Source organism: Podarcis tiliguerta (assembly GCF_965153285.1).
Source record: "Podarcis tiliguerta genome assembly, chromosome: 7".
Lineage (NCBI taxonomy): Eukaryota > Metazoa > Chordata > Lepidosauria > Squamata > Lacertidae > Podarcis > Podarcis tiliguerta.
This window is the reverse complement of record NC_139540.1, coordinates 7,702,240-7,715,771: the sequence shown is the minus strand read 5'-3', so window position 1 is coordinate 7,715,771 and position 13,532 is coordinate 7,702,240. Positions and strand designations below refer to the sequence as shown.

General features: G+C 46.1%; 1 protein-coding gene across 1 annotated transcript in view; it reads right to left on the bottom strand.

Annotated features, from left to right (window-relative positions):
- The window catches only part of COL22A1 (collagen type XXII alpha 1 chain), a 195,545-nt gene that overhangs the window by 119,213 nt on the left and 62,800 nt on the right, over nucleotides 1-13,532 (bottom strand). Inside the window, exons 5-10 of the mRNA XM_083450394.1 lie at nucleotides 11,080-11,191; nucleotides 8,959-9,082; nucleotides 5,018-5,293; nucleotides 3,474-3,554; nucleotides 2,034-2,147; nucleotides 542-586 (exon numbers count right to left, since the gene is read on the bottom strand). Coding sequence (XP_083306520.1) covers nucleotides 542-586; nucleotides 2,034-2,147; nucleotides 3,474-3,554; nucleotides 5,018-5,293; nucleotides 8,959-9,082; nucleotides 11,080-11,191 — 752 coding nt within the window. The remainder of the gene's footprint in view (nucleotides 1-541; nucleotides 587-2,033; nucleotides 2,148-3,473; nucleotides 3,555-5,017; nucleotides 5,294-8,958; nucleotides 9,083-11,079; nucleotides 11,192-13,532) is intronic.

The window sequence follows — 13,532 nt, the reverse complement described above, 5'->3', positions numbered from 1 at the left end:
TTGGACTTCCATACACACTGCCCAGGATTGCAGCTGTTTTATCTCACCACCAGGAGCACACTCCATTGTCTCTCAAGACAATGGATGCAAAGAACAACATGCATGAAAGCTTCCAGGGCCTGGATATTATACATGCCAAAAAATTCTCTTGAGTATATTGTTGTGGAATTCTGCTACTGAGGTTTGTTGTATGATGGAAGCCAATGGATCAGGCAACGGGTAGCACAATATGCTTAAAATCCAGTGGCTCATGGGACCCATCATGCAGTGTGAGTGTGATGGAAGTGTGCATGCATGATAATTTCCAGGGCCATAGCATTTTATAAGCTAAGAGGAAACTGTTGTGAAAACAGGAACTCATGGCAGCAATGCAGCTACTTGTCTGCTTCCTTCCCACAATAAAATTGCAGCCCAATTAGAGCCCATATTCTGTTTCGGATTCAGAAGCTACTTAACTTGAATTGATCAAGTTGTTGTTGTTTTTTTAAAAAAAATCAATAAATAAACTAAAAGTCTTGTTGGTTCCTCAGACAAAACTAACCTTCTGGCCTCTGAGACCTTCAAACCCAGGTAGACCTCTTTCACCCTGAAATGAGAGAGAAATATTAATTATCAACATAATTTCTCATTGCTTCCATCACATTAATATAGCCTTAATTGCTCATGTTAGCAACCATGCAATGCATAAGTACATTGCCTTAGATCAGGGTTTGTCAGTCTGGTTCCTACCGCCCACTACGGGTGTTTCAGGATTCTAGGTGGGCGGTAGGGGGTTCTACGGCACAAGCTTTATCCTCCTTCCATTGAGCGCTGGTGGGCAGTAAGGAAATTTTACCATCAAGAAAGATGCATTAGTGGGCGGTAGGTATAAAAAAGTTGACTACCCCTTTATTGTCTTAGATAATATACTAGACCTCAACCTGGGATCCCCTAATATGACCACCTGCCTAGCCAACATGAGCACCATGAGAATAAATTAATATAGGATGACCAGAAGAAGAAGAAGAAGAAGAAGAAGAAGAAGAAGAAGAAGAAGAGTTTGGATTTGATATCCCACCTTTCACTCCCCTTCAGGAGTCTCAAAGCGGCTAACAATCTCCTTTTCCCTTCCTCCCCCACAACAAATACTCTGTGAGGTGAGTGGGGCTGAGAGACTTCAAAGAAGTGTGACTGGCCCAAGGTCACCCAGCAGCTGCATGTGGAGGAGCGGAGACGCGAACCCGGTTCCCCAGATTACGAGTCTACCGCTCTTAACCACTACACTACACTATGAGTTTTCTTGGACCATAAAGAAGGCTGATCGCCGAAGAATTCATGCTTTTGAATTATGGTGCTGGAGGAGACTCTTGAGAGTCCGATGGACTGCAAGAAGATCAAACGCATCCATTCTTAAGGAAATTAGCCCTGAGTGCTCACTGGAAGGACAGAACCTGAAGCTGAGGCTCCAATACTTTGGCCACCTCATGAGAAGAGAAGACTCCCTGGAAAAGACCCTGATGTTGGGAAAGATGGAGGGCACAAGGAGAAGGGGACGACAGAGGGCGAGATGATTGGACAGTGTTCTCGAAGCTACAAACATGAGTCTGACAAAACTGCAGGAGGCAGTGGAAGACAGGAGTGCCTGGCGTGCTCTGGTCCATGGCGTCACAAAGAGTCGGACACAACTAAATGACTAAACAACAACAACAATTCTTTCTTTCCTTTTCTCTTTCTTTCTTTCTTTCTTTCTTTCTGTTTGAATTCTCAGAAAATTTGCTGTCCTTGTTATGCCCAACTTCCTTCCAGGAGAGAATATTTAGGGCAGTAGTCATAAGGCATTGACCTCACAAAACACAATGTTAATATACAACCCATATCTAAAAACCATCTCGAGAGTATGCGAAGGTGGCCTTTGATAGAAGAATCCACATGCAAAGAATCTCATGCACAGAGTTAATAGTGTTGATCAATGATAAAGTCATAATATTATATTTATCTTGATTACTACAATGAAAGTCTTACTGGGGGGGGGCACTTCTGATTCAAATACACACCTTTTCTCCAGGTGGACAGGAGCAGTTGACTGTCTTGATATGGCCGACCTGTTCGCTTCCAACAGTGGTTGCTATTTCAAGCGGAGGAGCATCTGTAACAACTGTCACTTGGCACTGTAGCCAGAACAGGTCAGGAATAGCACATATCAGGAACATGTTTCTTGTTAAATTATTTGCAGTTTAACTGCAGCTGAGCTGAAACCTACCCACATTTTCTTGATCTCCACCCCGCAAAATAAACACTTCCCTTTTGCTGTCCCCTCTCGCAGGATGCATTACAGAGATGTTCACTTGTTCGTTTATATTGTCCTTCCATTTAAATGGTTTTCAATTTTCCCAGTGACATCACCATTAGCTAAATCTGGTCAATGATGTGTCATCAGGCACCCTCATGTTTATGACATGTTTTCTTATTGGCTGGGATCAACATATGACCAATGTATACACACGGATAAAGAACGGGGGGAAAAGCAGAGAAAGCCAGAGGAATCAATGTCACCCAACAGGATAGTGCTAGTTTTTAAAGAAAAAGGTTTGCACAATCTAAGTCATTTTTTTGTGTGTGTGAGAGAGAGGGGGGGGGCACTTCAACCTGCAGAACTTACTCTTTTACCTCCAATTAAAAAAATGAAGCCTTGTCAGCAGTCTTCTAAACTCTTCTGAAAGGACCATTGACCATAATGAAGCATAGTGAATGACATGACCCCATCATAATATTATCCTACGTATTTGCTATCTCCTTTTCCCCCACATAATAATAATAATTATTATTATTATTATTATTATTATTATTTATTTATATCCTGCCCTCCCCAGCCGAAGCCGGGCTCAGAGCAGCCAACAACAATAAAAGCAACACAGTTCACATAAAATCACAATCAATCAATTGAAATGCATTCTAAAATCAAATCATTCTAAAATCAAATCAAAATCAAATCAATGGCAACCATTGGGCTAGAGTTCTGTGAGGATTACCGAAGGAGGGGGTCAGACTGTGCCTTAGCCAAAGGCCTGGTGGAACAGCTCTGTCTTGCAGGCCCTGCGGAAAGATATCAAGTCCCGCAGGGCCCTAGTCTCTTGTGACAAAGCGTTCCACCAGATCGCGGCCACGGCCCAAAAAGCCCTGGCTCTGGTTGAGACCAGCCTAACCTCCCTGTGGCCTGGGACCTCCAAGATGTTTTTGTTTGAAGACCGTAAGGTCCTCCATGGGATATACCAGGAGAGGCGGTCCTGTAAGTATGAGGGTCCTAGGCCATATAGGGCTTTAAAGGTTAAAACCATAAAACTATAAAAACTACTCCTCATTATTGATCTTAATGTACGGTTCCAGAATATAGCTCCATTTTGGATAGCAGATTTCAATGAATGTGCACACTCTTCTACACACACACACACACACACACACACACACCAAGACACATGTAATAGATCTAAACTTACAGGACCGGAGGGAATGTCACAGCAAGTTTCCAGTTCAGCATGACGTGAATCACAGTAAATAACCATCCGTTGAAGGTCAAACTATGGAAAAAGGAAATCACGAAAGTCAGCACTTGAGGAAGCAGGCTAGCAGCCTTTACTCCCTTTTGGTTTGTGTTTGTGGCACACAATCACCTGGGTGATGTGCAACAGAGAACAACTTCGTATAGGACACATACAACATCCCCACAAAAACAAAGAAAGTGGGAACAGAAGTACAAATGTCTATGATGCCCAGTTATGCTGGGAGGTCCAACACATGTAGGGATACTGTAGAAGGTATGTGGATAATTGGAATCAATGTGAAGGATGTTGGCACAGTACAGTGGTGCCTCGCAAGACGAAATTAATTCGTTCCGCGAGTTCTTTCGTTGAGCGAGTTTTTTCGTCTTGCGAAGCACCACTGCAGTTAAACACTAACAATGGCGGGGAGGGGCGGGGAGAAGCAGGGCAGCTGCTGCAGCCGGTAGCTCGGACTCACCCGCTCCTTGTGGCCACCGCGCGACGCGGCTGCTGGAGGGCAGCGGGGCTCAGGAGCGCAACAGCGGCTCTCTGAGAGGAGCGCACGAGGGTGGTGGGCAGCGGCGCGAGGCAGCCGGAAGGTCGGCCATCAGCCGGAAGGTGGGAGGGAGCCGGAGGAGTTGTCAGCCGGAAGGTGGGAGGGAGCCGGAGGAGCGGGGAAGCGAGTGTGCGTGCGTGCAGTGACCGTCGCCATGACAGGAGAGGCAGGGCTGTTTCGTCTAGTGAAGCAAGCCCTTACGAAAATCCATCTTGTGAATCACCTCAGAAAACGAAAAAACCCTTTCGTCTAGCGAGTTTTTCGTCTTCCGAGGCATTCGTCTTGCGGGGTACCACTGTACTGGGTGTGGAAGCTGGGGATGGGCATGTATGTTGTGCAAAAGTAATTTGGAGAAAATAGCAGGGCAGACATTCGCATCATCCAGTGTTCAGAATCTCAAAATGGCCATTCCTGTCCTCTGTGACAGGACTCCTTTGAAATCCATGCCAAAATATTTAGAAGAAATAAACGTCAACATACTGATAAGCTTCCAGTTGAGTATTATTATTTTAACCACTATGGTTTTGGTGCGTTGACTTTTTCTGGAATATTGTGTTTCTAAATTTGAAATTTCACATTCTCAGACAGAAAAGATAAAAAGGACTGCCTTTCCTTTTAAAGAGCAATTGGTTTGTTTACCGAATGGCAAGGTATCTGACAGTTAAAAGCAGCATCTTTAGAAAGAACGATCATTGGTTTTCTGCAAAATGTACCTCTGCTTACATGCAACTGAATGATCAATTTAATGTGAGCAGGGGGGAAGCAGCCCAAATGGCAGATCCCTTAAAATATATTTAATGGACTGGCATCTGTAGAAATCAGCGATGTCAAAGAAGAAACAGATTTTGCCATCACAACATCACAGTAGAATGGCGCAGAAGGCAGATCTTCTGGTTCCCTCTCAATCCATTTTCCTAACTGAAAAACCCGCATACTTGGTACCTACGTCAATGGGCACGCTGTCGTAGAGGCGCTTGCCAATCACAGTCTTCCCTTGGATGTCAATATTTTCCCTGTCTTCAATAGGCAGCGTCTGTACCAGCTTGCAGTCGATGTACAAGGAGACGCTGTCAGACTGGATGCTCAGCGCTATCTTATGCCAGTTGCGATCAAAGAGGTCACTGACACGGCCATGTCGAAAGACCACTCTCACAGCGTCCTTGGTGAGTCCGATAGCGTTGTACTCCAAGGCTTTATTTTCACCATCCAGTCTGATAGACACCTTTACCGGGGGGGGGGGGGAGAGCAATATAGATAAAATAGCAGTTAGGATTTTTTTAACCGATAATTGTTAGGGCAAATGGGGACAAGGAAACAGGCATAAGACTTCTGAATAAAATACATGATTAAACACAGGATAATGGATGGATAAAAAACTAATAATTAAAACAGATAAGAGCTAAAAACCAACAAAGACACGCAGTTAAAACAACTGTAAGTGCATAAGAACTAAAAGACTCGCAGATAAAACAACCATAAGAGGCTGCAGAGTAGAAGCCTCTTAAATAGAGGACACTCACAACATTAAAATCTGCTGTGCAAATATGGTTAAAACAGACAATTAAAACAATGTACAACACTAAATTTAGAAACAATGTACAACAATAAACTGTCCCAGGGTGTTGACTCAGAATCACCCAAGAAACTGTGTTTGGGGCTTCTCATGCCGGACTATTTTGAGTTGGGCGATGGTCTGGGCCTACAGATCTGTATACAGAATGTGGTGACCATCCAGGTCATCTTCTGATCTTTGCTCAACAGCAAAAGGTCAAAAGGCCTCACCAGAAGGGGATCCATGATCTTACTACGTGCCTCTTCGTAAAAGGGACATTTAAAGAACAAGTGTTCTGGGCTTCCTATCTCTCCCAATGGACAGGTGCAAAGTCTCTGAGCATACAGGGCTCTTCTAAAGGCTCCATCCAGGACCGGCGAGGGAAGAGCCGAGCTTCTGGTGAGTGTGAAGGCCCTTCTTGCATCCCTAGATATGAGAAAGAAGAGATATGCTGCCGGTGCGGCTATATATCTCTCGATTTCTCCAAATCTATAGTTGGGGCACCTTGCACAGTCCTGTTGTCTCTCAGTGTCTAATATTCTTTGCCTGACTGTAGCTTTTGCCTGGTCCAAGCCCAGGCAAAGGTGATAGACACCTTTAAGGGGCGGGGCAGCAATACACAAATCAATGGTAAAATCGATGGTAAATCGATTGTTTGGAAGACAGATGTCAGGCTGGCAGATGTGAGTCATTGTAAGAACTTAAAAAGAGCTATGCTTTTCATCAGATCAAATCTACCACAGGGCCATCTTTAGCATATGCGCCACTGGGGTGCAAAGATCCGCCCAGCACCCCCAAATTTAATTTAGCCCCCAAATTAACTTTTATTATGCCTTATGCCACTACTGGGACACGGGTGGCGCTGTGGGTTAAACCACAGAGCCTAGGACTTGCCAATCAGAAGGTCGGCAATTTGAATCCCCGCGACAGGATGAGCTCCCATTGCTCGGTCCCTGCTCCTGCTAACCTAGCAGTTCGAAAGCACATCAAAGTGCAAGTAGATAAATAGGTACCACTCCGGTGGGAAGGTAAACAGCGTTTCTGTGTGCTGCTCTGGTTTGCCAGAAGCGGCTTAGTCATGCTGGTCACATGACCCTGAAGCTGTACGTCGGCTCCCTCGGCCAATAAAGTGAGATGAGTGCTGCAACCCCAGAGTCGGCCACGACTGGACCTAATGGTCAGGGGTCCCTTTACCTTTTTATGTCACTATTATCATTTGATAAATAGCGCTCACGCCTGCGCAGCTCCAAAAGGAGTTCTTTTGTGTGTGTTTTGTTTAAAACCAGCTTTTCTAAAGAAGACAAAGAACACATTGGGAATCAGCGCAAAGACTCCATGCATGTGCTTACGGTCATAGGGAGGTGTCTGAAAGATGAGACAGGCGGGCATTGTGCACATGCGTGGGAGAGCCAACCTGGGCAGCCTTTCATTGTGGGAGCAAGCTTATTTCTAGAGGAGCTGGGAGGGCCCTTATGAGCGTACATATAAGAGTTCTTCCTCCAGAGCCTGTGAGAACTCCCATTGCTAAATAGGCACATTCTCTTTCTCTCTGCCTCTTTCGCTCAACGTGGGGCTGCCCTTGAGACTGACCCAGAAACTCCAGCGGGTGCAGAATGCCGCGGCGGGACTCCTTATGGGGTCTTCACTGCGAAATCACATTCATCCGATACTATACCAGCTGCACTGGCTCCCGGTGGAGTACAGGATCAGGTTTAAGGTGCTGGATTTAACCTTTAAAGCCCTATACAGCCTAGGACCCTCGTACCTACGGGACCGCCTCTCCTGGTATGCCCCACAGAGGAACCTACGGTCTGCAAATAAAAACATCCTGAAGGTCCCAGGCCTCAGAGAGGTTAGGCTGGCCTCAACTAGAGCCAGGGCTTTCTCGGCTGTGGCTCCAATCTGGTGGAACGCTCTGTCACAAGAGACTAGGGCCCTGCGGGACCTGACATCTTTCCGCAGAGCCTGCAAGACAGAGTTGTTCCACCAGGCCTTTGGTCAGGGCCCAGCCTGACTCCCTCCTCTGGCAACCTGCACAGAATTTTGCTTAACGGTTGCCATTAATTTGATTTTAATTAATTTTTATAATGAAATGTTTTTAGAACGTTGGATTATTTGATGGTTTGATTATTTGATTGTTGTTAGCCGCCCTGAGCCCGGCTTCGGCTGGGGAGGGCAGGATATAAATAAAATTTATTCTTTATTATTATTATTTCCTGTCACTCCCGCTCCTCCCAGCTGTGGTGAGCAAGACTTTCCAGACAGCTCTCCCTGCAACAGCATTAGCAGGCAGGCAGCGTGTGATCAGTCGTGTCAAAGGTACCACTGACCCCACTGCTGCAAAGCAGCTCAATTCAATACACTTAGGCGGCTTCAGAGGCGGGCACCTGGTGCCCCCCCCCCGAATTCAGCGCCAGGGTGCCCCATACCCCTTGTACACCCAGGGTAAAGACTGCTCTGAGCACCACCTACTTCATCCTCCTGTCTCCACAGGTGGAATGCCAAGCACATTGTTTGCCCCCTCCCCAAGCACCTGTCCACACGGAAGAGTGAGTCATGATCTGCCTTCCTGACAGGTCGCCCTTGTTTCAAATATTATTGCTATTAGTAGTAGTACAGTGGTACCTCTGGTTGTGAACGGGATCTGTTCCAGAGGCCCGTTCGCAACCTGAAAGGAGTGCAACCCACCAGTGGCGTAGCGTGGGGGGTGCAGGGGGGACCGGCCGCACCGGGCGCAACATCTGGGGGGGGGTGCGCTCGCACTCACAGCTCTCTGCCCCTACCTGGCTCACTCACTCTCACTGCAGTGCTGGCTGTGCGAATCCGATCCGAGCCGCTGGGTCGCCACCCACTGTGGAGGGGAGGGTGCCAGGCGTGCGGTGCGGAGAGAGAGAGAGGGACTGTCTGGGGGAGGGACAGTGCAGCGGGGGGGGGGCACAAAATACTTGCCTTGCCCCGGGTTAGGGGGCGCAAATTACTTGCCTTGCCCCGGGTGCTGATAACCCACGCTACGCCACTGCAACCCACAGTGGCACATCTGCGCACACGCAGGTTGCAATTTGCCACTTCTGCACATGTGTGTGACGTCATTTTGCACTTCTGCACATGCAGGAGCAGCGAAACCAAGAAGTAACCCTTTCCGGTACTTCCGGGTCACTGCGGGACGTAACCTGAAAGAATGTAACATGAAGTGGACGTAACATGAGGTATGACTGTAGTAGTAATAGTAATAATATAAAAGAAGCAGCAGCAGCAGCAACAACAAAATGAAAAGGGCAGCAGGAGGTGAATGGAGAAAACATGTTCCACAAACCGGAAAGAGTTACACCTCCTACCTGAGGTATGCCGTATTTGTCAATAATTTGCCAGATATACCAGTCTTCTCGCCTGGAAGCCTTGCGGAACTTGAAAGTGGTGACAAAGGCATATTCATCTGGAAGGCCTTGTGGGAAGACGTCTCTGGGGGTGGGCAAGAGAAAGAAATGAGAAGCATTTGGGCTGTGTACTGTTGGCTTTTTGCAGTATAGTAACACTGCAGAGAGCTTGCTGGGGAGACCATGCATTAAAAAGGGACTCAAAAATAACTTAAACAAGGTTTTAATAAGAAAAACAAAAACTCCTTTTACACTAAATACATTAACAAACAAACATGACCCAACCACCAACCCATCCCCCAGTGTAATGGCAGAGCTAGGTGCTGCTCCTTATATACTACACCCAATTCCTGACACGGCTTAATCAATGCAACTCAACAGCACCTGCTATGTTTCTCGTTATTTTGCTCTGGCCCTTGCTCTGGCCCCTTAAAGATATACACATCTTGTGAAACAATGATGAACCTTTACATTTAAAGAAACAATTCAACATGTACATCTGGGCAAGAAGGTGTTCAAAGATCTGTGGTGGCACAATAAATCCATTTTTTTTCTGATATAATCATCATTTTTTTCCCTTATTCCATCATATATTTTTCCTTATTCCACTCATTCTTTTCCCTTTATGGTCTCTGATTCTGCTTGCCTTGGAACCCTACCAATCTGACCACAGAATGTCACGGTAGAACTGCAAGTAAGTAAATAACTAGTTAATGGCTCACATCAGTTAATAAGGGGTGTATGTATAATGGAAAACAGAGGCTCTATCGCATCTTCATACCTCTGAAAAAAAATATCCTGTATACAACCTTCAATAATGAAGAGAGTTTAACAAGAGCTGCAGAATGCAGTAGCTGGTATTGATTTCCCCCATCCTATCCAATTCGCCAACCAACTGGCAGATTGCAAAATTTGGATTAGTTGAAGATTCATCAGTGTGAATGATGCCTTTTCAGAGTTTTCCCCAGTCACTCCTTACCAGACAGGAAACATGACTTATTTCCTTTGCCCAAAGGTGCCAGCCAGTTGGCCTTACCCCTTCAAGGATATTCGATTACACACATGCCTTCCATCCAGGATTTCCCTTTTTTATTCCAAGGAATCAATCTACATCCATAGCCAACTGAACTTACACACTGGATTGGGTTTTTTTTTTGCTTGCTTGCTTGCTTGTTTTATTTATTTGAGTCTATTCCATTTATACATTGCTTCTCATTAAAAAATAACTCAAAGTGTTTTAACAATAAAAACATAAACAATAACAATAATTCATTTTTTTTAAAAAATGCACACAAATAAACACAAACACACACACAATTTCATCTATTAAATGCCTTGGGGTTTTCCTGAGCCTTCTCCCACTTTTGAGTAAATCAACACCCTCCCCCCCCCAAAAAAAAAAATGAGCCAAAAGTTGATCAGAGAATCTTTGGCTCAACTCAGTATTTAAGAGCATTCTGTTTGGCAACCAGGAGCGCCAGGTTATATGACCCATCAGCACTGCACAGTTCCCAATTCTACTGTCTATGAAGGCGCCTTCTCAATTTACACATTGTGGAAGGACTTGATAGAAATCCCGCAAATCTTGGATGCTTGCAGACCACCACACTAGCTGCCAGACCTTAGGATCTCCTCTGGCGCTGGGCACAGATCAGTGACCGGGTGTTCAGAAACACCCTGTTTTGAAATCTTACTTTTATAATGGTGGTTGGCAGCCTGGCCTGGAAAGGGTGAAGCTTAAATGGATGTGCCTTGTGCAAATAGGAAATGAAAGTGGCTACAAAGAACCTCTGGCAAGGAGACTCTGTTCACAGCTGGCTGTAAGGAATAAGCCACTGTTTCTGTTGGCTTCCAAAATCAAAGGGCTCGTACTCAATCCAAATTTCAAACAAGATTCCCCCTTTCCTACAAATATATTAATTTATGGTTTTACTTATAGATTTACTGTTGGCCCAGCTGTTTGTAGCAAATGCTTTAAAGATCCCTTATTGTCTCCTTGGATTATGTGGGTGTTCAGGTTTGTGCTCTGGTTTGTCCACATCTTTTGGTCTAGGCTTCTATTTACTGAGGAAAAGATCTTACTCTGTTTTCTGGACAATGGGGAAGCTGCCAAGCCGAACATAAGAGCTGTGGATTCCGTTGTCCTTCATTCCAAATATCTCCCTCACACTGAATAATCCCATCAGGTCAAAACCTGCCAAAAAGGAAAGATACAAATATGGGAAACAGGTGGGGGGACAAGCTGAGGTGAGGACAAACAAGTCAGATAGTTTTTTTCCACTTCCTAAAGGTGATACACAGGGACGTGGGTGGCGCTGTGGGTTAAACCACAGAGCCTAGGACTTGCCAATCAGAACATCGGCGGTTTGAATCCCCGCGACAGGGTAAGCTCCCATTGCTCAGTCCCAGCTCCTGCCAACCTAGCAGTTCAAAAGCACATCAAAGTGCAAGTAGATAAATAGGTACCGCTCTGGCGGGAAGGTAAACGGCGTTTCCGTGCACTGCTCTGGTTCACCAGAAGCAGCTTAGTTCTGCTGGCCACATGACTTGGAAGCTGTCTGCAGACAAACGCCAGCTCCCTTGGCCAATAAAGCGAGATGAGCACCGCAAACCCAGAGTTGGCCACGACTGGACCTAATGGTCAGGGGTCCCTTTACCTTTAAAGGTGATACACAGGGGACACTATTTTGAATTTCATCGTGTGTCTTTGTGGAAGGAGAGCCTCACAAAACGTTAAGTCCTGTTTCTATAAGAGGGCTATGTGAGAAAAACAATAAGAACTTTACAATTGTGAGCATTTCCATTTATTTCCTTATTCAGTCGTTTTTGGTTTGTTTTTTAAGTGCACACACAAACACAGAATAACAGTGATGATGCTATTGACGCAGATAAAAAAATTATCTGTAGGTGGGGGAACACTCGCTTTCAATGGTACTGAACTACAGAGGAACAGTGAACTTACCACACCAGAGCCAACAGCCTTACAAAATAACTTACAGCAGCATAAAACAAAGGTGAGCAAAGTACCCCTGATCTCACCAGGGGTTGTTTTCTCATCTATTGCTTCTCTCCTTGAACTGTTGGAGTCCATCAAAGTGAGTTCTGAGGTTGTTATCCTAGGATAACTGTGCATGTAAACAGGTCCATATCTGACACAGATGCTGCACCCTATACTAAACTTTAAGCTCCCTTCTAAGGCCACTACTTTGTAGAGAACCAAAATCAATACCGTGTTTGCCACAGTGGGAAGGTGCGTTCTGGCCGTACGCCAAGCTTGTAATTGCATTTATATTACAGGTTACGGTAATTGCCCTGCAGGTATTTTCTTTGTTTCTGGCAGCATTTTCTTTTCTTGGTGCTTTGCTCCATTTTCAATCAGCAGATGAAATAAGGCATTTATTACCATCCCTTGCCCTACAGCCTCAGCCCTTGAAAGACCCAGGGAACAACTTTAATGGGAGAATTCTCTGACATCTTGCCACTGGCCCCCAACTGCTCTAATAAAGTGCAGCCAATATATTACTTACCCTGACTCAAAGAGCTCCCAACTGGCCCTAATATAAAATAATAGCTTGGCTTCACTGTAGAAACTCTATGAGAGCGTATATCAACAGGTTGTATTTACACGTTCTCGCTCCTCCAGGTGTAGAAGGAAAGATGGAGCATTTCGTGAGAAAATGATAACGGGTGATTGGATCAAAAGTTTCTCAGCTTGCAAAAAAAGAAGAAGTGCTGATTGGGTAAAGTGTGTGTGTGTGTGTGTGTGTCATTTTCATCCTGAGGACCACATCCCAGTATGGGCAGCCATCCAGGAGACACATGCCAAACGTGTGCAGGGCCAGAGGCAAAAGTTAATTAGGCCAGAGACAAGAGTGAGTGGAAGAATGGAAGCCTCTTGCATCAGCCCAGCTCTTGCCGCTTATGTGACACCAGTGTGATGGCCTGGGACTTAGGCTCAGACTTGGAACCGGAGGAGTCTCAGTCCACACTGGATCCTCTGCCTCAGACAGCATCTGAACCGAGTCTGGGGCCTGATTCTGAAGAGCCCCAGTCTGCACAGGTTCCCCTGCAACAAGCACCAGCTGAGCTGAGTCAGGGGCCTGAGCCTGCCCTGGCTCCAGATGTGGGAATTACCTCGTTGCCCTCTGCTAGGCAATCACGTGCAGCTGCTCCACTACCAGTTGGGTCAGGAGAGGCTGAGGTGGCCTCGGGGTCTAGTAACCCACCGACATCTCCCAAGCTGCAGAGACCCAGGTCTGAGAGAAGGAGAGACCTGAGTACTCGCCTTTGGGCGAGACAGGGAGGTGAGTCACTGGGGGATCAGGACTGGCCATTACCCCGTCAGAGATAAAAGGCTGCCGGACCCCGCCCCAGGTTGCGGGAACAACATTGCTGCTTGCTGGAACCTGCCTGAGACCCTGTGCCTGACCTAAGCCCAGTTTACTGGCTTGGCCCTGTTGGACTGACTCCTCATGGAATCCTTGGATTCAGGACTGGACCTGAACCGCATTGCTCTGGTTAACCCCCAGGCCCAG